Raw genomic sequence first — 26,171 nt, 5'->3', positions numbered from 1 at the left:
TTTTTAAATCTTAGACTTTTTATAAGACACCTGGGTCTATTTCAGGATCATTTCAAATGCAAATACTAAACTGATTTAATTACTATAGTTTTAAAGAATATTTCTAATCTGGAGTGCTACTGGTACTCTGAGCAGGATAATTCTTTACTGTACAAGATTATCCCATACAATGCAGTGCCCTTGGCACCCCAACTAATATATAACAGAATATCCCATTCATTTAGACCAGGGGACACTTGGCAATGTGTGAAGACATTTTTGGTTGTCACAACTGGGGTGGGAGGAAGAGGCTACTAGCATCTAGTAAGTAGAGATCAAGGATGCTGTTAAACATCCTACAGGGCAAGGGTCAGTCCCCCACAGTAAAGAATTAAAGGTTAAAATGTCAGTAATCAAGGTTGAGAAAAACTGTTTCAGACAGGTCAAAACTCTCTCACTCATTTCTAAAAGCTCCAGATTGAGTTTGAAAAACACCAGTTTAGAATATATTCATATACTAGGGAAGTATGTGTCCCCCTCCTCTCAATATTTTTCTTTTCCAAAATTGCCTAGCATTTCATTTCCAAATCAATGTTCAATGAAATTCTCATATTTAAAAAAAATGCCTATATACTCTTAGGATTTAGATTCGAATTACCTTAAACGGGCTTCAGGACTTCCACTAAATAGGCAAAATGATGCCTATTTAAAATTGGGGGGGAGGGGTTGTGGGTGACAATATTTCTGTGTATCTGCATACATATTTCTTGAGGGTAGGTTTATAGCTTTCATCACATTGCCAAACAGTAAATGACTCAAAAGTTATGGGTCATTGCCATGATTTGCATTTCTAATTGTATTATTACTGGGTTTTTAAAAAGTTTCTCTGTTATTTCTATTAGGAAATTTCTATCATATTTTCTAAGTAGATAATACTGATTAGAAGATTTTTTTCATATGTGCAATTAATATATAGCCTGACTTACTCTTGCTAAAAGATTATTTTAGGTTTTGAATTTTTGAGATTGACAACTGTATTATCTGTGAATAATATTTTTTTTCTCTTTCTGGTTTTGTTTTTTGTTTGTTTGTTTGTTTGCTTTTTGAGCTGGGAAGAGGAGGTGATCTTACTGCACTGCTAGATCTTGAGGACAGTGGGACTAGCAGGCATCTTTGTCTTCTTCCAAATTTAAATGCAGTTTTGGGGGCGTTTTTTGTAAGAGGAAGAGAGGTTTGGGACAGGTTCCCCAGACCACTCCATGGGAACACATGAAGACTATTTATGGAGTCTTTTTAAAAAATTAAAATATGTGTGTGTGTGTATTTTATACAATTTTTGAATAAATATGGTAAAGAAGAGTGACGTCCAATGAGCAGGGTTTGGGGCGTGGTTGATAGTGGTGATGGTTAAACAACTCTAAATATTCTAAAAGCTACTGAATTGGACACTTTAAGTAGATGCATGGTAATGTGGATTATATCTCAATAAAGTTGTTGTTTTTTAAAAAGCTCTAAACTTACACATAGTGTGACTCTGAGTGATTTGCTAATAAATCACATTTCAGAAGGTCTTAGCTAGTATCCTATCCTTAAAAACAACTGAAATAAAAACAATAAGAATTAAAGTAAAACATAAAGATGCAAGGTATCTGTAATCTAATTTTTATTTGCATGGTGTGGTTCATGGGCTAATTTTATTATGCTTCATAACCCAAATATATTCCTTATACCAAATATTACATTATGACATATAACTGGGGGGAGGGAGGAATCTGAGCAAAATGCCATAAAGATGTATCACTGTCATAATTAAACCGGACCCTTATTGAGGTAAAAAAACAAAAAAAAAGGTGGAAAAACAAAATACCTCAGGAGAGTATGCTATTCTGAAATTAAAGGATAAAGAAAGGGCTTTAAGAGACCGTCCACATGAAGTTCTATTCACATCTCTGTTATAGCACTAAAAAGCCAGGTGTCAAACAAGTCAATTATATTCTGAATTCCTAGGACTTAATAGACATCAAGAGACATGTCTATATTGTATGACTCTCATTGCTTCATTCCCTTATGTTACAGAAAGTCATTCCAAACCTTCTGCTCTCTGCAGTTTAAAACCATAATTGAAAGAGTGAACGCCAACAGGATAGAATCACCCAAGTGATATAAAAGCATTTAACTTCTGGGATCGAAGGTGAACAAAGCAGGACTTTCTGGAGACTGCGGCAAATCCCCCTGGGGATCAAAACTTTTAGATAAAGTAATGGGTGGCATATTGAGAAAGAGATGTCAAGCTGTTCTGGACAGAATGCTCTGAAACTGCGATGGTACAGCTCAGGAGAAAGGGTACCTCCGAGGCACCAGGAGCACACCTGGGTTTTCAGTGCATCCCCATGTAACTACGTGAGTCACGTACCTTCTTTCATTAATTTGCCCCAAATACTGAATTTCTATAATGTGCCAGGCCAAAACAGAGGGTAACTAGCCTCATGGAACTTAGAGATTTGGTGGGGGAGACAGATTAATCTAATAAGTATATAAATAATTACATTTTGTTAATACGATGAAAGAAAAATACAGGAATAAGTATTAGAAGAAGGAGTCAGGCAAGGTTTTCCAAATAATGCGACATGAAGCTGAAATCAGCAGAAGAGATATTATCTCCTTTCAAAGGCTCTTCTGAGAATGCACTTAAAGAGCTGGGGAGAATTTATGGCATACAGTAGGTATTCAATAAACTGTGGCTACTACCATACAGTTACTAAAATTGTGGTAATAAAAATACAAAGGAAACTACAAATATGAGAAGAGATTGGGAAAGAAGATTCATCTACATGTGTTGATCCATTGTCAGAAAGAACGATAATAAAGATATGGTATCTTTCCAACAGCCAATTGAAAATTTGGGTCAGGATATCAGAGTGAGTTTAAGGCCAGAAACAAAGATTAGAAAGTCACCATGTGATAGTGAACTGAGTGATCATTTCATGCACTCAATGATCTTAAACCTCTGACAGGGCAATCGAGCTTTAAATTTAGGTATTAAAGACTATACCATAAAGTAAAAAGTTCTGCACCACTGATACCTCCCTTTGACAAATCCTGCAGGTCTGATAATAGTAGTTTGGTCAACAGCTAAGCATTTATGTGGATATTGTTTCTTAATTTTTAACTGTTTCATAATTCTTAATTAAAGTTCAAGAAATTTTCATTATTAAGATGGTTGTAAGACTTCTTATGGAAATTAGGCACTAGAATGTCATATGTTCAACTATGCAAGATGAGTGATCTATAATATAAATGCCTGTTATGTAACACCCTCTCTATACGGGTATACCTGGGAGATGTTGCGTGTTAGGTTGCAGATCACCACAATAAAGTGAGTCACACCAATTTTTTGGTTTCCCAATGCATATAAAAGTTATGTTTATACTACAGTGCAATCTACGAAGTAAGCAATACCATTATGTCTAAAAAGCAATGTACATACTTTAATTAAAAAACACTTTATTGCTAAAAAATGCTAACTATCATCTGACAATGCAGGGTTGCCACAAACCAATTAGTAAGAGACACAATCATTTGTGAAGGGCAATCAAGCGAATCACAATAAAAGGAGGCATGCCTGTGTTGACTGTAACACTGAATTCTCACAACAACCTGAACAATAACTCCCTTGGTTATTTTACCAAGTATCCTCTTTCTGTTCTTCCTCAGCAACCCCACGTTGCTAAGTTCAACGGTTACTATTCTGTCTCCAACCTCCTCAGCCTCTCAGAATCATTCCACAGTTGACCACTGAGGTTCAGTGACAGAACCTTTCTTGAAACACATTCTTTTAAACTACTTAATCTTACAATCTCCTCAGAGTGTTCTTATGCTAGGATGCTCTTATGCTAGGCATGTGCTGGGTTCCCTTCTTGCTGCTGTCTATACACACTTCTCTACCTCACCTGCTCCCGTGAGTTTAATGCCATCCAGATCAGCAGTTTTCAGAATGTCGGCCCTGAATCAGAAGTATCAGCATCACCTAGAAATGCAAATTACTGGGTGCTCCCAGATGTAAGAAATTAGAAACTGGGGGTAGGGGTCAGCAATTAGTGTTTGAACAAGCTCAACAGGTGCTTCTGATGTACACTGAAGTTTGAAAACCACAAATTTGTGGTTTTCATACTGCAGGTTGCGACTCATTAGTCGATCAAGAGAAAAAACGAGTTGCAAACAACATTTTAAAAAGTGAAATAAAACAGTACAGAGGGAATTCCCTGGTGGTCCAGTGGTTAGGACTCAGCGCTTTCAATGCCGTGGGCCCAGGTTCAATCCCTGGTCAGGGAACTAAGACCCGACAAGCCACGTGGTGCGGCCAAAAACATAACAATAGTATAGAAAAAGAATAAATTCTTCATATGTTATAAAGGTAAGTTATATTTCATGAAACTTTTGTTTCACTTATATATGCATGTTAGTGTGTGTGTCTGTGTGTACGTGCACATCTACATTCGGTTGTTAAATAAAATATATGTTATTTTACTGTGGATCACAGTCTGAAAAAAAATCTGATCGATATGATGACTAAAAAGTCAGCTCTTTTGTTCCTTCTTGTCATTTGGGTCCTACCTTGCTTGGCCTTCCTTACCCATTCCACTTAATGTTGCCTCCTCCAAGGGACTTATTCTCACACTACCTTGTTTTATTTAGTTATTTACATTACTTATCAATATTTAATTATTGTTTATAAGCTTTCTCCCCCTCTAGAATGTAAGTTAATGAGAGATCTTGTTCACTGCTGTGTTCCCAACACTTAAAACAGTGTCTGCGCACCTAAAATACCCACTCAATAAGTATTTCTTGACCAGATGAACTTTGTAAATGAGTAACTTACCAAAGCTCACCTAAGTTAGATTAAACTACACTTTAGAATCATGAGTATCTCACGTCAGTGATCTCTCTAATATAATCATGACTTCCTGGTAGGCCTACGGCTTGGATTCCAGCCTTCCACTTCCTAGTCCTGGACCATGGGAAAGTTATGTAATCATACTTTCACCACTGTAAAAAGAAATGCTTAGTTTTGGGACACTAAGAATCTGATAAAACAGTGAACCAATTTGCTTTTAGTTTTGGAAAGATGAGCGGAGTATTCATTTAATAAGAGTTAAGGAGCAAAGGGCTTCCCTGGTGGCGCAGTGGTTGAGAATCTGCCTGCTAATGCAGGGGACACGGGTTCGAGCCCTGGTCTGGGAAGATCCCACATGCCACGGAGCAGCTGGGCCCGTGAGCCACAACTACTGAGCCTGCGCGTCTGGAGCCTGTGCCCCGCAACGGGAGGGGCCGCAATAGTGAAAGGCCCGCGCACCGCGATGAAGAGCGGTCCCCACACCGCGATGAAGAGTGGCCCCCACTTGCCGCAACTAGAGAAAGCCCTCGCACGAACCGAAGACCCAACACAGCCAAAAATAAATAAATAAATAAATAAAGTAGCTATAAAATTAAAAAAAAAAAAAAAAAAAAAAGAGTTAAGGAGCAAAGAAAAATTCACCAGATCCATATCAAGAGAAATACAGGAAAGCTAGAGGCTTTAGGTTCATCTACATTTTAAATGTGAACCATCTCGTAGCTCCATACGGTTCAAACCCTTCTGGAGAAGGTTAACAGAAAATTCAATGGGAAGGGAAAAAATGGGGAGCAAAATGAACGGAAAGTCATATTCACAGCCCAAATTTGCTGGAGAATTTGTGAAATGTCATAGTTAGGAGATGAATTTGATACTAGAAGTCTATACAGTAGTCCCCTACATACGAACCTTCAAGTTGCCAGCTGTCAAAGATGTGAACATGCATTTGCATGTCCAATCACGTAAGTTAGTTCACGAGTGTTATGGACATTGTCATGTGTATGCATCCTCCACAAGTGGTTGTGCTTTTGTGTACTTTACTGAAAGGTACTATATAGAGTACAGTAGTACAGTATCTGTATTTCAAACTAGATCTGTAAGAGGACAACTTCTTTGAATTCCTTGCTGTGAAACACAAGTTTTCTAATGAAGACCTGATGGAATTGGAGGCCCAGAGAAAGGATGAAGAGAGACAAGAGGAAGAAGTAACTGAAGAACCAAAGACATTCATGATGCAGGAAGTGGCAAGGGGATTTTCTTTATTTGAGGAGGCACTGTTAGTTTTTGAGGCACAGGACCCGAATGTAGAATGGTACACGAAGGCTGCAGCAGCCGTTCAGAATGCAATCCAGTGCTACTGTGTCATCTAAGATGAGAAAAAAAGACTTACTACCCAGACATCACTGGATGTTTTTTCAAGAGGTTAGATAGAATTGAATCCAGCAAGGAACCAGAACCTGTGCCATCAACATCAGGCGTGAGTGAAACTGCAGCTTGCCCTCCATCTCCTATGGCTGACGATCCTTCTCTCCCTCCTCCAGTCAGTAACTCTTCTTGCCTATTTACTTGATGCCAGCCCCTGGATGCCAGCTGTTGTACCGTACTACTGTACTCTTCAAGGTACTGTACTGTAAGATTAATAATGTTTATTTTTTGTGTTTGTTTTTTACGTATTATTTGTGTGAAAAGTATTATAAACCTATTACAGTACAGTACTATATAAGCTGATTGTGTTAGTTGGGTACCTAGGCTAACTTTGTTGGACTTACGAACAAATTGGACTTACCGAATGTGCTCTCAGAATGGAACTCATTTTTATGTAGGAGACTTACTGTATCAGCTTTCAGTGTAAATCACTGCCCTTCCTGAACCCCTCTAACTCTGTGAATATGTGCTGTGAACACACATGTACACATGGTCTTGGAACTCTGGGGAACTGCTCTGCCTATCTAATGGTATCAAAGTGATATTCACTAGATAACCCCAAGTCACTCTGTTCCTATTGCTGGGATAGTAATGTTTTAAGTAATGGGAAGAGTAGATGACAGACAGTACCAGCTCTGGAGTCAGAGTGCCTGGATTTAAACTCCATGTCCACTATTTATTAGCTGTGTAGTTTTTGACATATTCCTTAATTTCTCTGAGCCTATTTCTTTATTTGTACATTTAGAAACCTCACAAAGTTATTATGTTGATAGAGTTATTAACACATATGAAGACCTGGCACATGGTAAACCAGAGTGTTTACTAGGTATCACAATCCTTATACTAAGTTCTTTAAATGCTTTTTCCTCTAATGCTCATAGCAATCCTGTGAGGCAGATTATTATAAGACATCCCCTCTCCTCGATATCGATAGGAAAGTGTGAGCCATGAAGAGGTTAAGAAACTTGTCTATGAATTCACAACTAAGTGGTAGAGCTAGGATTAGAATGTAATCTGAGTCACATGCTTAAACGAGGTTTCCTAACCACCATGCAAATATGGGCATTCTAGTATCCCAGAAATTATGAATAATCAACAAGCCATCTCCACTCTACTGCAGCTACCCTAATAACTATATCAAAACAAGGGATTACATTACACAAACGCACACATATATCAATCGTATCTATCATGTGTTGCTCTTCCAAAGAGGTTGAGAACCAAGGCACTGCAGTACCTTTATGAAATTTTGTTTCCATGCCTTTGTATCCTCCCTTCCAGGCTGGTGACCTCACAGAGAAAAAAAGGAGCTATGTTTCATTTATCTCACAGAAGGCTCACTTAGCACTGTTAGTGAAAAGCAGTTGGTTTTCAACAGAGATTGTTGAATAAATGAAAATTCATGAGAAAGCGTTCGGTAAAATCACAAAGTACAAACCAAGTTTTTATAAAGTCAACTTAATTGTTATATAGTTATATTTCTTTTTATATTTCATTTATATATTATTATATTTAGAAAAATATAAAGTTATAGTCAACTTTATAATACTTGTTGAAGATTCACAATACGCCAGGCTAAAGTCTTTATCGCCTTATTTTAATCTTCATCACAACCCCTTTGAAGTAGGTACCATTATTTTCATAGAAGAGGGCATGCTTAAGGTCACACACTAGGAAGTACTGGAGCCAGAATTTTAACTCTTTCAATTTCTGTATCAAACTCCTTTTCTATATAATAGAAGGAAAAATATTATTTTAAAATATGTAAATTTCAAAAACCCATAAAATTCACCCATTCAAATGTATAATCCTGTAGGTTTCAGTATAGTCACAAATTGTGCAACCATCATCACAATCTAATTTTAGAACATTTTCATCACCCTCAAAATAAATTCCATACACAACAGCAATCAGATCTAAACTACATATACTTTACATACATAAAAGATATGTAAATTCTTTTAAATAAAGCCTCCATTAAATATATGTGTGAATGTATATTTGATACAACTAATGCAAAAGGACGTCATGAAATTACATCTAAAGGAAAAATTATGACTTCGTTGGCCCTCTGTAATTTTGCATTGGCAATATCACCATCCATTTGAGTAGGGCACGTAATCCAGGCCTAAAATCTACATTCAACTCTGATTATTATGGGTCAAACTCCAATTTCAAGGACTTCTTAGCATTTGTGTAATCTTAACCAAATAGTAGGACTAGGAGGGAATGTAGATAAAAGTTTACCACCCAGCTGCCTTTGATCCTCACTCTGTTATATTAGTGTCAAAGACAAAAACTTAGGAAAATAAAGTCACAGAAGTTTTGGAGATGTAAACTTTCTTTTTCAGCAAGATATGTCCATGCACATTTTCTAAGAAGCTATACCACTGTATCTGACAATTTACAACAATCATTAAAGCATACTTTAATAAATTCTGCATCCACCCCAAATAATGAAAAGGAACTCACTGTTGGTAAATGCATATTCTTCTTCAGTTTCATCACTATCATCAGATGGAGCTTTATAAGGAGGCGGCAGTTTCATTGGAGGTGGAGCAGTTCCTCGCCTCTGAAGATGCAAAATTTGAGAGAAGGGTTAATTGTCTTTGTATAACCTCTTCCTCAATGACAAACAGGATAAAAAAATAATCTGTAAATATTTTGACTCTATCCAACTTCCATCACATCACTAGGATTGTAAAATAAATACAATTCATTCTCTTATGTTTATGTTATTATGTAAAAGTGACTCTGTGATGTAAACACACCAATGCAGAAAACAGGAATTCAAAAGCAGTTTTTAAGACTGTTAACCTACCCAGAAGAATGAATTCCTTTCTCCAGTGAGAAAGTCAATTATATGTACTTTCTTTACACTGTTGAGGCTTAGTTTTCTTTGTTTCTGACCAAATAACTCAAATGAAAAACATTTCAAAAATAAGTCTAAATGTAAAAACTACCCAATGTGTTAACCCTACAATTATTTAAACTTTTTATTCAATTGTAGAAGGTACAGATTTCATTCTTTAAAAACTACTTGAAATACCAAGATTTTCTAACCAAAGAGGTATTCATCTACAATTTATAGAGTCAACACACATTTTAATGTTTTAAAAAAGAAAAAGAAAGCTTTATGATGAATACTTTTTGTATTTCTGTATAAGTATTCTTTAAATTTACACACCAAACGATACAGCACATCAATATTTGGTTCAAATAGGCTTAATTAAAGTAGACTTTATGATCAGATTACCTTCACAGAATGTTGACATTTTCTTGAACGCTGGGAAAAATAAAACATGCCAAACTATGGAGAGATCCAAGCTGCTGGAAAGAATGAGAGCCGATACACACAAGCACTCCACAAAGGCCAAAATAACCTGATTAAGATTTGCTTTGCTACAGGATTTCAATAAAGTATAATCAATTATGCTTTATAGGACAAAGCCACTAATGGCAGGATACGCTTCAGTAAATGGGCAATGACTGGCCCATTACAGAAAGCAGGCATGTAATAAATTCCTCCAAAATAGAAAACACTATTTGCGATCCATAAAGAAAAACACACACCCAAATTGATTTAAGATAATGTCTAACCAAAACAGTACTTTGTACATTTATAGAAAATCCAAAAATCAATAAAATGCAAGAGTGATGAAGGAAGAGAAGATGCCAAATACAAAGTACTTGTTAAGCAACAAAGGAATTCAGAAATGTGATCACGGTGTCTCTTTAATTCTTGTTTGAAAAAACTTAAAAGTGAGTTAAATGAAGAATAATAAAGGCAAACGAATTTTCAGCAAATCTTTTCCTCAGAACCAGGTCATTCTAAGTGAAAGACAATGCTCAGAACAAGGACAGCCAGCTTTTAAAATAGTATTAAGAGATACAAATTCTCTTTAATAGCACTTTAAAAAATATATTTCAGGGGAAATTTTTATGCAACTGATTTATTTAACTTCTACCAACACCCTCAGAAAAAATGTAGGATAAGCATATTCTGGGCCCCCTACGGTATGAATTTGGGTTGCCAGATACCCGGGCATCTTTCTACCACACATGGGAGAAGGGTGTAGGCAGATCCAGGCTCTCCCTGTGGCAACAAAGGCTGGAGCAGGGTATGCACAGGGAGGGCCAGATGAACAGCACCTCCATGAGGGCAGAGAACAACAGAGACTGTATGGCATCCTCAGCTCTGAGAAGAGTGCTCTTAACTATCTGCTGAACGAGTAAATAACTGGTTGTCACTCATGTTGTTTAGGTTCCCCAACATACTAACTTTTAGAAAAATGACAATGACATAAATCGTTCTTGTTCAAGAGCACCGCATGTTAGCTTTGTCTGGTAGAATGTACATTATTTTAGCAAATTATTACAGTTGCATTGCCCTGTAAGATGTTAACCAGTTTTGCATCTAAATTTGAATCTTACTTAAACATTCTTTCTTTCAGCAATTATAAATACTCTCTCCAGTTCTCTCTGAACTAGGCTAACCACCTTATTGGTTCTTTTGTTAGTGATTTAAATAAACACCTGGCACCTGCACATTCTGCACAATTTCATAGAGCATGTTTTTATTTTTTCTTACATTATACTTGTCAGTCTTGGTAGACTTACCTTCCAGAACCAATGAAACTGTGATGCCTGAGATACACAATCCATGAGCTGTTTAAACTCATACACATGATTTCCTGGTTCCGACAGTAATTCCCCAGAGGCAACAGAACTTTGCCTTTTTGACTGTTTCTCCATTTTTTAATTTCCAATTCCTTGTTTTTGTTTCTGATACTAAGCTAAGTTTGGTTCTGATTTGTACTTTGGCTGTAAGTTATTCACCATTAGTAGAAGCGACCAATGAAGTTTGGCTTTATGATCTGGCAATTAATATTTGTTGGGATGATGAGGACCTATTATATATTGTTCTATAAGCACCTATTCTCTCTTGATTGAAAGACAACAGCAAACATTTATTTATTAGTCTTTCTGTTTGCTTGGTTGTGCTTTTGTACAAGAACACGTCTTGGTTCCATTGGAAAGAACAGTTTTTTGTCACACAGACCAGAGTTTTTGCATTTCTGTGTCTACATTTGACATATGGCTAAAGTTGTAGGATGGAAGCCGAAAGTGTTCTGTGTATCTGAAATGGAGAAAAGCTCCTACCTCATGGTGAGCATGAAATATTTTCCTACCTTCAGGGGGTATTAAAAACTTAGTCTCTTAAAGCAGCGGTCCCCAACCTTTTTGGCACCAGGGACCGGTTTCGTGGAAGACAATATTTTCACAGACTGCGGGGGGGCGGGACGGGGGGGCCGCGGGGAATGGTTCAGGCGGTAATGCGAGCAATGGGGAGTGATAGAGAGCAGCAGATGAAACTTCGCTCGCTTGCCCACCACTCACCTCCTGCTATGTGGCCTGGTTCCTAACAGGCTGAGGACTGGTAGCGGTCCGCGGCCCAGGGGTTGGGGACCCCTGTTTTAAAGAATCTCTTTCTGATTGGTTATAGAGACTAATAAGCATTATTTAAATCTAATATTCCCAGAGTTTTCCAGAAAATAGTGAAACTATAACTTATATTACTTTAGATGTGCCGGCCTTTAAATAAAATCTCTTTTCACAGAAACCACTAACTCAGAAGCATTTTTATATAAGAATCTAGATTCACAAAGTCAAAGAGATTTGGTAATTTTCATTAGAAACACCTATAACTTCTTCCTGATCTCCTTGATCTTATTGGTGTGGAATATAAAACAAAAATATATAAGACAATAAAAATATTTATACTAATGTTGCATGATGCCCACATGTCTACATGCTGTGCATGTGTGTGTGTGTGTATCACAAATGTTTGGACATTAACCTGAGTATTATCAGCCAATTCTAAAGACTAGCACAATATGGAATATAACTGATGGAAAAAAATGCATAAAAGGAATTACTTCTATCAATAATAATTGTTAAAGAAATAGTTTAGTCATCACCTGACCTCCCTACTTTGGGAGAGTCTCCCTGCCTGTTCTCCCCTAGCACCCTGGGCATATTTCTGTCATACCAATTATACTTCTGTTTATTTCACTATATGTCACATTCATCTATGCACCTCTTGGAGTGAAGGTGCTCTGTCATTCCAGGATGTAGAATAATGCTTGGTGCACAAGATAGAATTCCAGAGAAGAATAATATAGTAAAGTACATCCTGTAATCACTGAAACATCATCCTGTAATGGAGATGTAGATTCTGGTATGATCAATTAACTCACAAGTGGGAGTGCTTTGGGGGCAGTAATCACCTCTGAATTCTCCAAAGAATTCACTTACTTGGTTAAGTATCATCTACCTGTGAGACCCAGAACACTGCCCGGAACCTAATAGACACACGATACATTATTTACTGAATGAATAAAGAATCCTAAAAACAAAACAAACACCTCTGGCTTTAGGTCACCAGGGATTGGCACATGCTCTCTGGGCAAGTGCCACTTTCCTGTGCTCTACCTGACCTTCTGAATTGGGGTTTATGGTTGCAATGTTAACTATTGCAATGTCAACTTAGTGATTAGTTCTTCTCTATACCAAGGAACTCAGCTGGATAGAGTTACACTGACTTTTGGTATTACCAGGTTCTTACTGGATTTTTAAAATTTGAATGCAAATATCCTTGCTATGTATGGAAATTCAATTTGGTTTAATGGAACAGGTCAAAGTTGATAAGAATCATACATTTATCTTTTTCTTCTTGAAATCTTATGCGGAATATTCCTTAATCAAATTACCTTATTCCCCGAAGTAATTAAATTAGTAACCAGTTTGTTCATCTGTGTGTTTATTGTCTGTGTCCCCACAGACTGATCCGTTGTCTGTTTCCTTTTTGATGTTATATCCACTGACTGTAGCATAGTAACTGGCACACTATAGGTTTCCAATAAACATTTGATGAATGTTCAGATATTTGAATCAACATATGAATCAACACAGTTCCAATAATAGGACAGACTAAATATTCTGAGAAACCCTTCTTTAAAAAAAACAGATAAAAATTCAAAAATATGTTTCTGTAACTAAGGGCAGAAACAACCATAAATTCCAAATCAGAAGGTAGATCCTCAGAGGGCATGTGCCAATCCCTAGTGACCTAAAGCCAGAGATTTTGTTTTGTTCTGTTTTTAGGATTCTTTATTCATTCATTAAATATGTATTGTGTGCCTATTAGGTGCCCAGTAGTGTTCTGGGCAATGCGGATAGAGTAATTATGAAATAGATGATCTCACTGCCCTCATGGAGCTTATATTCCAGTCCCTTTCATATGCCATATTTTGTGGGTCTTCAGGTCTTGTCCCCAGATTGCTTTAAAGTTAGCAGTCACTGAATTCTATGTTGTTTGCTTTGCCCTACTAAAATGCAAGCTCCAGAAAAACAGGGAATTTTTGTTTGCCTTTAATAGCTTCACTGCAGTATATTGAAGTATAACTGACATAAAAAAATTGCACAGATTTTAAAGTATACAATTAGAATCCACTACCACAGTCAATACAATGAACATATAACCATCACACCCAAAAGTTTCTTCGTGACTCTTTTTAATCACCCTCTTTCCCACCCCTTCCCCTGGCACCCTGTTCTCCTGAACCACTGATCTCCTTTTTGTTGCTACAGGTTGTATTTTCTAGACATGTATATAAATATAATCATGCAGTATCTACTCATTTTTATCTAGTAAAAGCTAGGAATTTAATTAGTCCATAGTTTCTATTTGAGGTCAAACAAGGTGGGAAGTAGGGCTAAAGATATCACCCTCCTAAACCCCAATTCCTACAAATAAAGCCTGTACCTCCAAAAGGTTGAAGTATTCTGCAAGTAATGATTTGCAATCTGTACATAACTAACACTTCTGCAAACAATAAGCATGGTCATTATTAGAATCTACATATTGTCTATGTTTATTAGCGGTTGCCAAAATCAAAACACAGAATCCTGAACACCCAGTGGTATGCTACTGTTAATCTGAATATAATGTTTGTGATTAAGATCTGAACTCAAAGAAGGTGGCCAACCAGGATAAAACCGACAGTTCTATAATTTGGTAACCAATTCAATCCTTTTCAAGAACCCTCTCCCCACATCTTCAAGGGGTCTTGATTGGCCTCCATGCACATTTCTGTAAATAAAGTGTTCCCAGGTGTTCAATTCAATCATAGCTTTTTTTTTTTTTTTTTTTTTCTTTAATGGCGTGAAACCTGCAACGGGTGAAGTTAAAAGCAAATAAACAAATCAAACAAACCAAAATCTTGATTGTAGAAGACAGTAGGAATATTTACTGGCCTTGGCCTTAGCTTGAGATGGAAGAAAACCAAAAAAAAGAGAAGAAAAAAGGTGTCCCCTGAGAATTCATTATAAGCCCAGACTCACTAGACGGGAGACCTAAATTCATTCCGTGTGTGGCTCAAAAATATCCAAGACAGGGCTTCCCTGGTGGCGCAGTGGTTGAGAATCTGCCTGCCAATGCAGGGGACATGGGTTCGAGCCCTGGTCTGGGAAGATCCCACATGCCACGGAGCAACTAAGCCCGTGAGCCACAACTACTGAGCTTGCGCGTCTGGAGCCTGTGCTCCGCAACAAGTGAGGCCGCGATAGTGAGAGGCCCGCGCACCGCGATGAAGAGTGGCCCCCGCTTGCCGCAACTAGAGAAAGCCCTCGCACAGAAACGAAGACCCAACACAGCCAAAAATAAATAAATTTAAAAAAAAAAAAAAAAAAAAAAAAAAAAAAAAATATCCAAGACAAAATACCAGGCAAATACGAAAAGAAAGCTGGCCTAGTTTCAGAGATATTGGATGAAACAGATATTAAGGCATTTCTTAATAATGCCACATATTAATAAAAAGATTATATCCTTATGAGGATATAAAATTTAACTTGTAGACACCTAATAAATTAACTTGAAAAAAAATGTAAAATAACAAATGAAAAACTACATGAAAAAAATGTAAAATAACAACTGAAAAACTACATGAAAAAAATGTAAAATAACAACTGAAAAACTACAAGATGATTAATTTAACCATCAAAATGGAAGACTGTTAAGTTACTCTGCCCAAAAAAATCATTACGAATATAGAATATCTGAATAACTCGGTTAATTAGTTTGCCCTAATAACTTTGTATAAAAACCTGTAACCAATAACTAGATAATAGTTATTCTTTTAAATCACAATTATACATTTACAATAACTATGTGCTAGGCCATAAAAATGTCTCAACCAATATAAAAGATATTATATAAAACAAATCTCTGGTTATAACTGAAATATGTTAGGAAAAAACAGCAAGAAGTTTTTAAACATACTTGTAGGGAAATTAAAAATACATTTTAAAATAAACCTGGGTAAAAAATACATCATCTGGAAGATAAAAAAAAAAAACTTAGTACTAAACAAACTTAATATCTTGGGATCTAGAAATAGAGGACCTTAAAAGGAAATTTATGGTCTGAAATGACTATTTTAGAAAAAAAGAATGGTTAAAAATTAATAAATTCTACAACTATCTAAAGATTATTAGGTGGGGGGAAGGAAATAAACCCAAATAAGACAACATAAAAATGAGAACAAAATTAACTAAGCAGAATAAAGATAAAACAGAGAAGACTAACAACTGAAAACTTAATTCTTCAAAATGAGGAATTAAATGAAAAATTACTTTCAAGATTAATAAAAAATAAACTATATTCATAATGAAAAAGAACTACTTTGAAGAGAACACAGATAATACACGTTAAGAGAATAAACAACTTTATACCAACAAATGCAAAAATTAGGTGACATCAATATTCCTAGAAAAGAGTCAGTAATCAAAACGGACTCTAAAAGGAACAGAAAATCTGAATAGCTCAATAACACAGGCCCTTGATGGCTTCATAAGCTAATCTGACCAAACATTTAAGGCATGGATAATTACTATTTTACACAAACTCTCAGAGAACTGAAAAGAAGAAGTACTCCTACTATTCATTTTAGTAGTCTTCTATAACCAAAACCAGACAGAATAGTACATAAATGGAAAATTACAGGCCAAACTCATTCAAAATCACAGATGTAAAAATTCTAGAAGAAATAATACTAGCAAACAGGCAAAATAGATCATGACCAAATTAATTTAAGATTGGTTTAACATTACAGAATCTATTAATATAATTCACCACATTAAGAAATTCAAGGAGAAAAAAAATCACATACAAATTATTTCAGTGAATGTAGATAATTCATTTGATAAAATTCAATGTCAATGCCATTCATGATAAAAATTCTTAGCAAAATAAGAATGAAAGGGAATACTTCCGTAACCAAAGGATAATCTACAAAATCTTACAGCACACACCATATTCAATGGTTAAATATTGAAAGCAATTTCTTAACTATCAGGAGGTAACACAATAAGAATGTTAGCTCTTATTACTTCCATTAAACACCACAGAGGTCTTAGCAGATATAATAAAACAAGGGAAAAAATACTGGAAAGGGAAGAAGAAAACTGCTTTTATCCAAAGTGGTTATTATTATCCATATAGAAAATTCAGAAATGAAAATCTACAGACATAGTACTAGAATCTGGGATTCATATTCTTATTAAAAATCATATATATATATATATATGTGTGTGTATATATATATATATGTGTGAAGTACATACACCAAGACACTAAAAGCATACATCAAGACACTAAAAGCTTCTACATAAAATATTTAATAAGTTTATCTTTAGGTGGTGGGTTTATGAGAGATTTTAACTTTTTTATTTCAGCATTTTGGTTTTCCCAGTGTCCTGAACCGGATTATTTTATAAAAGAATAAGAGAATAATGTTATAAGATGTCACAAAATATATAAAACTCAATTTCATATCTACATACTAGCAACAGAAAATGCGATTTAAAAATATTTAAAAGCAACACAAAATATAAGGATTTCTAGGAATAAACCAAAGATTTACAATGCCTTTCTGAAGAAAATGATAACAATTAATTGTAAGAAATAAAAGAGGAATTTAATAAATAGAAAGACATACCAGGTTAATGGTTAAGAAGGCTCAATATCATAAAGATGTAAATTCTTTACAATTTATAGATCTGACACAACTCCAATCAAAATTGCCAAAGAGATTTTTTGGTAGAATTTGACAAGCTAATTACAAAATTTATACGGAAAAGAAAAAGGACACAAATAGGTAATACACTTCTAAAGAAAAAAGAAATATGTAAAGGAGATTGCTCTACTAGAAAACAAGATTTATTATTAGGCTTTAATAATTTAGGTAGGGCAGCATTTGTGCCGGGATAAACAAATGGAACAAAGAGAAAGCTCAGAAACAATCTTCCCCTGATAACCTGAGATATGACAGAGGTTGTGGTGCAAAGGAGGGCCTATTTAAAAGAGTGGGATAATTATTTATCTTTATGGGGAAAAATGAAAATCCATCCTACCTGACACCATATCCTAACATAAATTTTATATCAACTAATTCTACTAGAATAGAGGTGGGGAAACAGGAGTGGAGGATTAACTCTCATTGACAGTAAGAAAGGTTTTCTCAGGAGAGATGACCTTTGACCTGCTCCTTCGAGAATGAGAAGGAAGAGCAATGTGGAAAATGGACTTCCAGGCTGAGGGAGCAGCAAGATCAAAGTCCGAGAAACTTTCTGGGAATGGACAGACAACCAGCCCAACTGAACAGGAAAGACAGAGAACGATGATGATGGCTGATTGGTGCGTCATGACATTTTTACACCTATACTCCACTAGGCCTTCATCCAGGCCAGAATCAGTCATGTTCACAGAAGGGAAATATTATAACTATAGTACTTCTATCCTGATATTCATCAAAAAACCACTTATTAATTGCAGCTCAGATATGCAAAAAGAAACCAAAAACATTTTTTAAAAGCTTGTGAGGTTAGGTTACCTTTTCTTTTTCTTCTTGGGTGTCTTGGTCCTGGTTATTAGTGATTTTTTTGGCCTTGTTATGTGCACTAGGAATGACCTACCACCACAAAAATAAGGAAGGGGGAGAAGGAAAACATTTAAATGTCACAATCATTACATGGCTTTAATTTTTTTAAAAAACAATTAAAATCCTACTTAACTCTCTAACTTCACCTAAAAAGTAAAGACACGAGAAGTACAATTCAAGGCAAACAATACAACTTGGGAAATCTAACAAGCTATAAAACCCAAAATGTGCGTGCGTGTGTGTGTGTGTGTGTGTGTGTGTATGTGTGTGTAGCATCAAGGGGCAATAAATTCACAGGCTTGTGTAGATCCAGAAAGTGAAGATGAAGACTAAGAAGATCACCATACTTACTGTCATCCAAACATCTCATTTTGCAAAATACACTTTTAAGGGTAAGCAAAGTTAATTCCTAGAACGCTGAATGCAACATTTATTTCATAGATCTACCTTATTCATCACTGTACCCCAGTTCAAGTATGATATCTAGCACGCTGTGCACATTCAATAAATATTTCACTATCACTGCTAGCATATAAATAAATTACAAAGCTATTTACACTCCTGGATGAAAGGTCAATGAGAGCGGGAATTTAGTGTTATTTATCACTATAACCCTGTTGCTCAGAAAAAGCCTAATACATAGTAGTGTTGAATAAATGTTTATAAATGAGTCAAACAGTTCAATTTCATAGAAATAATTTTAATTCTTAATGGTGCCAACATCATAGATTACTTTTTGACTCATTTCTTTTTGTAAAACTATCTATAAAACATCTTAGGAAAATACAAAACTGTTAGTGATTTTTTTAAAAGGATCCTTAAATAGCTAACACAAATAATGTTGGCATGAAATCTGATGACAGACATGCAAATTAAAAGGAAAAATAAATATCTTTTCTCAGAAAATTAAAGGAACTTCCTGCCTAGGGATAATTTAAAAAACAAAACCAAAAAAACACTTCTCTCTAAAGGCAATTTAAGGGACTTCCCTGGCAGTCCAGTGGTTAAGACTTCACCTTCCAATGCAGGGGGTGTGGGTTCAGTCCCTGGTCAGGGAGCTAAGATCCAACATGCTTCATGGCCAAAAAATCAAAACAAAAAACAGAAGCAATATTGTAACAAATTCAATAAAGACTTTAAACATGGTCCACATCAAAAAAAAAATCTTTAAAAAAAATAAAAAATAAAGGCAATTTAAGATTAATTCTTCTTTACTTTTAACTTAGAGTCTAAGGAAATTAATTTTGGAATAAATGAGAAGGTCTCAGAAATGTTTCACTTAGGTAAAAAACAATAGTAGTGACACAGCAAAATGTTTTTGGTGCTTCCTATGTGAATAGACACTGTACTTAATATTTATTTCTCTATTTATTTATTTTTAATATTTATTTGGCTGCGCCAGGTCTTAGTTGCGGCACACGGGATCTTCTATGCAGCATGCGGGATCTTTAGTTGCAGCATGCGGACTCCTTTAGTTGCAGCAAGACAGATCTAGTTTCCCGACCAGGGATCGAACCTGGGCCCCCTGCACCGGGAGAGCGGAGTCTTAGCCACTGGACCACCAGGGAAGTTCTCTATTTAATATATACAACAACCTAAGTCAGAGTTCAAAAACTAGTGGGTCTACAGGTATATGTTTCTTGTCCTAAAGAATTTTAAACCAGGAGCTTCCCTTGTGGCGCAGTGGTTAAGAATCCGCCTGCCAATGCAGGGGACATGGGTTCGAGCCCTGGTCCAGGAAGATCCCACATGCTGTGGAGCAACTAAGCCTGTGTGCCACAACTACTGAGCCTGCACTCTAGAGCCCACGAGCCACAACTACTGAAGCCCACGCGCCTAGAGCCTGTGCTCTGCAACAAGAGAAGCCACTGCAATGAGAAGCCCGCGCACCACAACGATGAGTAGCCCCAGCTCACAGCAACTAGAGCAAGCCCACGTGCAGCAACGAAGACCCAACGCAGCCATAGATAGATAAATAAATAAATAAATAAATAGAATTTTAAAACAAATACTTTGTCTCTCTAGAAAGTTATAATATCTGCCTACACTGGATCTACTTTCTCCTCTGAAAAAACCAGCTGAAACTGAATGGCAGAAGCTTCACGATGGGACAAAATGTTAGCTGCCATTCACAAAGTTTATACTGTTTGCTTTTCAAAGAGTAGAGAAATATCTTTCTGTATGCATATCATTAGCAAATTTGGAAGACAAAAGGCCCACCAAAAAGACTACATCTTTAAGAAAAGTAGGACAGCACATGTTTCTTATGAAAGTAAAAAATATATTTCTATATGACTAATACACAAAAGGTACACGTGTCCAAAAATTTTAGGTGCCATTATGAAACAATGATATTAGGGAAACACAAATGGAATACAGGAAAAAATAAAACAACACATGATAATAAATTTAATGAACTGAAGGCATGATGCCAATTTCAAAAGGGTTTTTTAATATATAAAAAAAAACCCTAATGCTACTGTGAAATGCAATTTTAACTGGAAAAAGTTACCTTGGCATAAAAACTTTCTATAGAGGTGTACAGTATAAATCATGAGTTTTGCTCTCAAATAAGCATTTACCAAGTAAATCTAAGCGGATACACACATTTCTTTCTAGCAGGCTGAAAAAACAGTTGAGAAATTCAGGAGGAAAAGCTTAAAAAAGTAATGTGTTGTTGATCCTCCTAAACCACCTGCTAAAAGCACAAATATAAAAAAATAAAATACAACTCAAAAAAAAGGTACAAATATAAACACCACTGCTGAATTCATGGTGTTGATGAGAATTTCCATGTAACCAAGGCATGTTTAGACACAGAGTCTTGATGGAAATGACTTATTTGGGGGTTTTGAAGAAAGTCTCAAAGTTTAACGTAAACTGATCAAAAATGATTAAGAGTTTGGCTATATTTTCTATTCCTGTGATGACCAATATAACTTGCAAGAATAAGTAAGCCGAAGAGAGCACCATTTGGCAAAGATTTGAAACTTGATTCCTTTCATTTCCTTATTCAACTGGAATCACTTTGTGCTTAAAAAAAAAAAGGAACAAATCATGGACATTAATATCATCGCCATCCCTTGGCTAGCATCACAGAGAGTTCAATGCTTGATGAACCCAATGCACAACGTAACAGTCTGTGATGCTGTCTGAGGGTTAAGTAAGTTGAACATGGGGCGATGCTGAAGACATTTTCCCTTTTTTTGAACAGTTGAAAGAAACTGTACTGTTCATGTCATCCAAATGAAAATTTCGACCTTAGTTCACCAACAAAGGTTGGATTAAAATCTTGGCTGTTTTGGCTGACTTTAAAACCTATTAAAATGCTTTGAATATTTTTCAGCGGGGCATTTGCAAGTGGCCACATAAATGTATAATCTGATTGGCTCATTCTCGCTCAAAACTGTTTCTCTGGAAGTGTCATTTGGCAGGGAATAATCTGGCCAATTTTCCTACAGAATTCAGTTTCCAGAAATAAAAGTGATGGCCTCAATGACTTTCTCAATATTATAAGAGTTAAAAGGTGGATTCCAATAAATCTAGAATTTCAAATTGTATAAAAATGTGAAGACCTTGGGCTTCCCTGGTGGCGCAGTGGTTGAGAATCTGCCTGCTAATGCAGGGAACACGGGTTCGAGCCCTGGTCTGGGAAGATGCCACATGCCGCGGAGCGACTAGGCCCGTGAGCCACAACTACTGAGCCTGCGCGTCTGGAGCCTGTGCTCCGCAGCAAGAGAGGCCATGATAGTGAGAGGCCCGCGCACCGCGATGAAGAGTGGCCCCCGCTTGCCGCAACTAGAGAAAGCCCTCGCACAGAAACAAAGACCCAACACAGCCAAAAAATAAATAAATAAATAAATAAATAAAATATTAAAAAAAAAAAAATGTGAAGACCTTATTCAGTTTACCTCTCTCAATTAGTCTTGACGGTGTAAACGGAGCACTAAGACTGGAAGGGGCTGTGCTGCCGTGCACCACAGCAGAGCTGCCCAGGTGGGGTGAGGCTGCAGCCCACTGTGTGCAGGCAGGCTACAAGCGTGCTGAAATAGCGTGTTGATGCCTTTGCCCTTGGGACAGCCAGACATCTGTTTACACAGTTTGCCATACAAATATTATTTTCTGTATTCCTTGACATAAAAAAAGGTTGAAAAGCACTGCATTAGCGAATTGAAAAGCAAATTTTTAAAAAATATGCAGAGTTTTTCTACTGTTCAGAAGTGTCTATGTTTTGAACAGCTGTCTTCCATTATAAAATAAAGAAAAATAAACATTGCTTCCAGGTACAGGGCTTACGGGGCTGCATATTGCAATATAAAATACACATCCTGCCACTAACACCTGTGTATCAGAGTTCTAATTCCATACCAAACAAGTAATTTATTACAGAAAAAAAATTCTATGATTAAATACGCTCTTTGCGAATTCAGAATCTCCAACAGAACGTACAACAATGCAACACGTTTGAATTTTTACATGCCTGTAAAAATACCGACCATTTGGTGGTCCCTCTGGAATGTTTTTAACCCTGACCTACTCTGTATTCAAAGTATTTTATAAACAAAGTAACTGGTTCAGAAAGGTTAGGTAACTTGCCTCCAAATTAGCAAAACTGGTAAATAGGGAATCAAGGAAACAAAAATGGGTCTGTTAGACTCCACTGCACACTGGAATAACTCAAATTTGACCAGGAAATCAAAATCAGAGGAAAAAAGGGAAAATGGAGGTTAATAACTAAATTTTAATGAAGTTAATGCTTCCTTTAAGTAATAGTAGAATAACAGTAAAAATATATTGAAAAATACTTGGAGGCAAAAGCTTGGTCCACAGATATAGAGAATATTTTTTAAGTTTTTGAAAATATAAACTAAAGCTTACTCTTGGAGTGGATGACAAGCTCTGAACAACAAACACCACGGGGTTTCCTGCATTCTTAATGGCCTCAACTGCTTCTCTGTGAGAGGCATTCTGCAAATCTACTCCAGACACCTAAAAACACAGAAGCAATTTATTTCAATTAGAAGGGCAGCAGATCTTGTGGATAGGTTAATTCAAAGTTCATGCGTATTATCTAGTTATGAGAACAGCCAGAGTCGAATGAATTATACCAAAGCCAGAAAAAAATAAGATTGACCAAAAAAAGCTTTGCTGTTTTAGGAGATTATGTTTAAGGATATTAATGTTTCACCTTCAAGAAAAGTAAATAAGGTAAATATCTTAATAACAATGGCCCTGGTTAAATATAATTATCCAAAATAGGCAGCTCAGTCAGTAACAGAACCTTAAAAAGCTTCTGAGTTTGTAATGTCACCTCTGTCACTATCACAGTACACAATTCTGAGTGAGGGCAGCGGGTGGGGATCTCTCTGGACTCACCTTCTCTCAAGTAAACTAAGAAGAATGACATTTTAAGCAAATTGCTCATTATCACAGTTGAGAAGCTGAACACTTCTCAAATTATATCAAAAAAGAAGTATGAAAACACCCATAGGTTCTTTCTAAAAGAGTTCTGTGTTCAACAAATTTGAGTATGTGGAATCTAGAAAAATGGTAGAGATGAACTTACTTGCAAAGCAGAAATAGAGTCACAGATGTAGAGAACAAATTTACAGTTACCAAGGGGGGAGGTTGGATGAATTGGGATATTGGGACTGACATATATACACTACTATGTATAAAATAGACAACTAATGAGAACCTACTGTATAGCACAGGGAACTCTACTCAATGCTCTGTGGTGATCTAAATGAGAAGGAAATCTAAAAAAGAGTGGATATATGTATACATATAACTGATTCACTTTGCTGTACAGCCAAGAAACTAACCAACATTGTAAAGCAACTATACTCCAATAAAAATTAATTTAAAAAACTGGGGCAAGTGTAAACATCTCTTTATTATATAAATCTGAGAGAACATAACTTGTGAACATGCCCATAATCTCAAAGAGCATTCTGAATTTATCAAACATATTTACAAGAACCAATTTTTGAAACTGATAATGTAAGGAAGGCTTGGTAAAAGTTGAGGTGGTTTACAGTCAGTTGATAGCAACAATTTGTGAATATTGTTTTGCCATAAGGGGATCAAAGAAATAGGAATGTAAGTGAAGAGGGATGTGAGATCAAGTTTGGTTTTTGTTTTTAAGATAGGATAGATTACAGTAATAATGATGCAGTGGAGAGGAAAAATGAAGGGTAGAGAGGAGTGATGACTGTGGAAGCAAATGCTTGGACAGTGAAGAGGGAATGACTTCCACTGTACAAGTTAGACTGGCTCTAGATAGAAGAAACACAAATAGTTCATTTGCTGTGACAAATACAGTCAGAAAAAAAGCTTTGGTATGCAGTGGGAGCAAGGGGAAACTCTCTTTTGACTGCTTCTATTTTCTCAATGAAATAAGAAACAAGGACCATAAACAGAGATTAAGACTGCAGCAGGAGGTATAGGAGGTTTGAAGTAGTTACCTATGAAAGTAAAGAATGAAACAACTCGGGAAATACTACAGGGCTACAGGGCAGAATTAAAGACCCACTTGAGGGGGTGGTCATGAATTTAAAATGAGACCAGACAGCATGGGTGGTTATTTTCTCCAGTCGTGCTAGAGATCTGAAATAAGCAAAAAGTTGCACTTAACTAGGATGTGGTTCTCCCAGGCAAGTTCGGTGAAAGGAAAGAGGATCAAAGGAGTTGGAAGTATATACAAGGGAGTGATAGGGTGATAAGTCATTGAATCTGAGCAGAGTGAGGAAGAAAGTGAGCATGCCAGAAGCTGAAAGACAGAAGCGAGGGTCCTAAGGTAGGAGATAGGAGCCCGGTGTGGTAGAGGGGTTTAAAGCCAGGTGAGTCTAAAGTACAGAGAGGGCTTCCCTGGTGGCGCAGTGGTTGAGAATCTGCCTGCTAATGCAGGAGACACGGGTTCGAGCCCTGGTCTGGGAGGATCCCACATGCCGCGGAGCGGCTGGGCCCGTGAGCCACGGCTGCTGAGCCTGCGCTTCTGGAGCCTGTGCCCCGCGACGGGAGGGGCTGCGATAGTGAAAGGCCCGTGCACCGCGATGAAGAGCGGTCCCCGCACCGCGATGAAGAGTGGCCCCCACTTGCCGCAACTGGAGAAAGCCCTCGCACGAACCAAAGACCCAGCACAGCCAAAAATAAATAAATAAATAAATAAATAAATAAATAAATAAATAAAACTTAAAAAAAAAGAATGGAGGCAGGGTGTCTTTTAAAAAAATAAATAAATAAATAAAGTACAGAGAAAGAGGAGAGAACGGAAAGAGGTGAGGTCAGGGAGGCAGCTGAAGCCACCTCATGCAAAATCCAAAAGGCCATGGCAAGAACTTCGGCTTTTTATTCTAATAGGTATCAATGAAGATTTTAATGCTCTGTAAAAGCTCTTTTCCCATATGAGTTGAGGAAGGATACGAATAATAGTAAATGAAAAAAATACAGACAAAAATTAAAGTGACACATGAAAGCTGTCACAACAGTTTGATGAAGCTTCTTTCAAATAACCTGATCCCCAAAATATTCAACAGTAAGAGAAGTAGAGGCTATATGAGAACTACTTCCTCCTCTAGTAATAATCAGTTTTTGTTTCCCTAACAGAGATTTCCACATTGTTAAATGGGAATCACCGAAGTCGGGAAGTTAGGAAAAAAAACAGTATTCTGTCATATTACAACACAAAAATAATCTTAGTTTTTCTCAGCTTTAAAATTATAACTTAAGAGTATGTTCATTCACACAGATGAAGACCCATTTCTAAAAATTACATTAAATTCTAACTTCCTACTTTAAAAAACTCTTCTTTATATGGACCTAAACCTTTCAGGCAATTGTTTCAAGACAAAGAGAAATGATTATTAAACTTC

The 26,171-nt window shown here is 36.5% G+C and overlaps 1 protein-coding gene and 1 non-coding gene across 17 annotated transcripts in view; one reads left to right on the top strand and one right to left on the bottom strand.

Moving 5' to 3' along the window:
• PATJ (PATJ crumbs cell polarity complex component) overlaps nt 1-26,171 on the bottom strand; it is a 343,677-nt gene that overhangs the window by 187,235 nt on the left and 130,271 nt on the right. For all 16 annotated transcript variants that reach the window (XM_057543576.1, XM_057543586.1, XM_057543555.1 and 13 more), the window contains 3 exons: nt 23,176-23,286; nt 18,250-18,327; nt 8,768-8,867 (listed from right to left, as the gene is read on the bottom strand). In XM_057543576.1, the coding sequence (XP_057399559.1) occupies nt 8,768-8,867; nt 18,250-18,327; nt 23,176-23,286 (289 nt within the window). The remainder of the gene's footprint in view (nt 1-8,767; nt 8,868-18,249; nt 18,328-23,175; nt 23,287-26,171) is intronic.
• TRNAE-UUC (transfer RNA glutamic acid (anticodon UUC)) lies at nt 4,239-4,311 on the top strand. The gene has a single exon. It is a non-coding gene; the product is annotated as a tRNA-Glu (tRNA).

This window comes from Balaenoptera acutorostrata, chromosome 1, assembly GCF_949987535.1.
Source record: "Balaenoptera acutorostrata chromosome 1, mBalAcu1.1, whole genome shotgun sequence".
NCBI lineage: Eukaryota > Metazoa > Chordata > Mammalia > Artiodactyla > Balaenopteridae > Balaenoptera > Balaenoptera acutorostrata.
The sequence above is the reverse complement of the archived record's forward strand: the minus strand, read 5'-3'. Positions and strand labels throughout refer to the sequence as shown.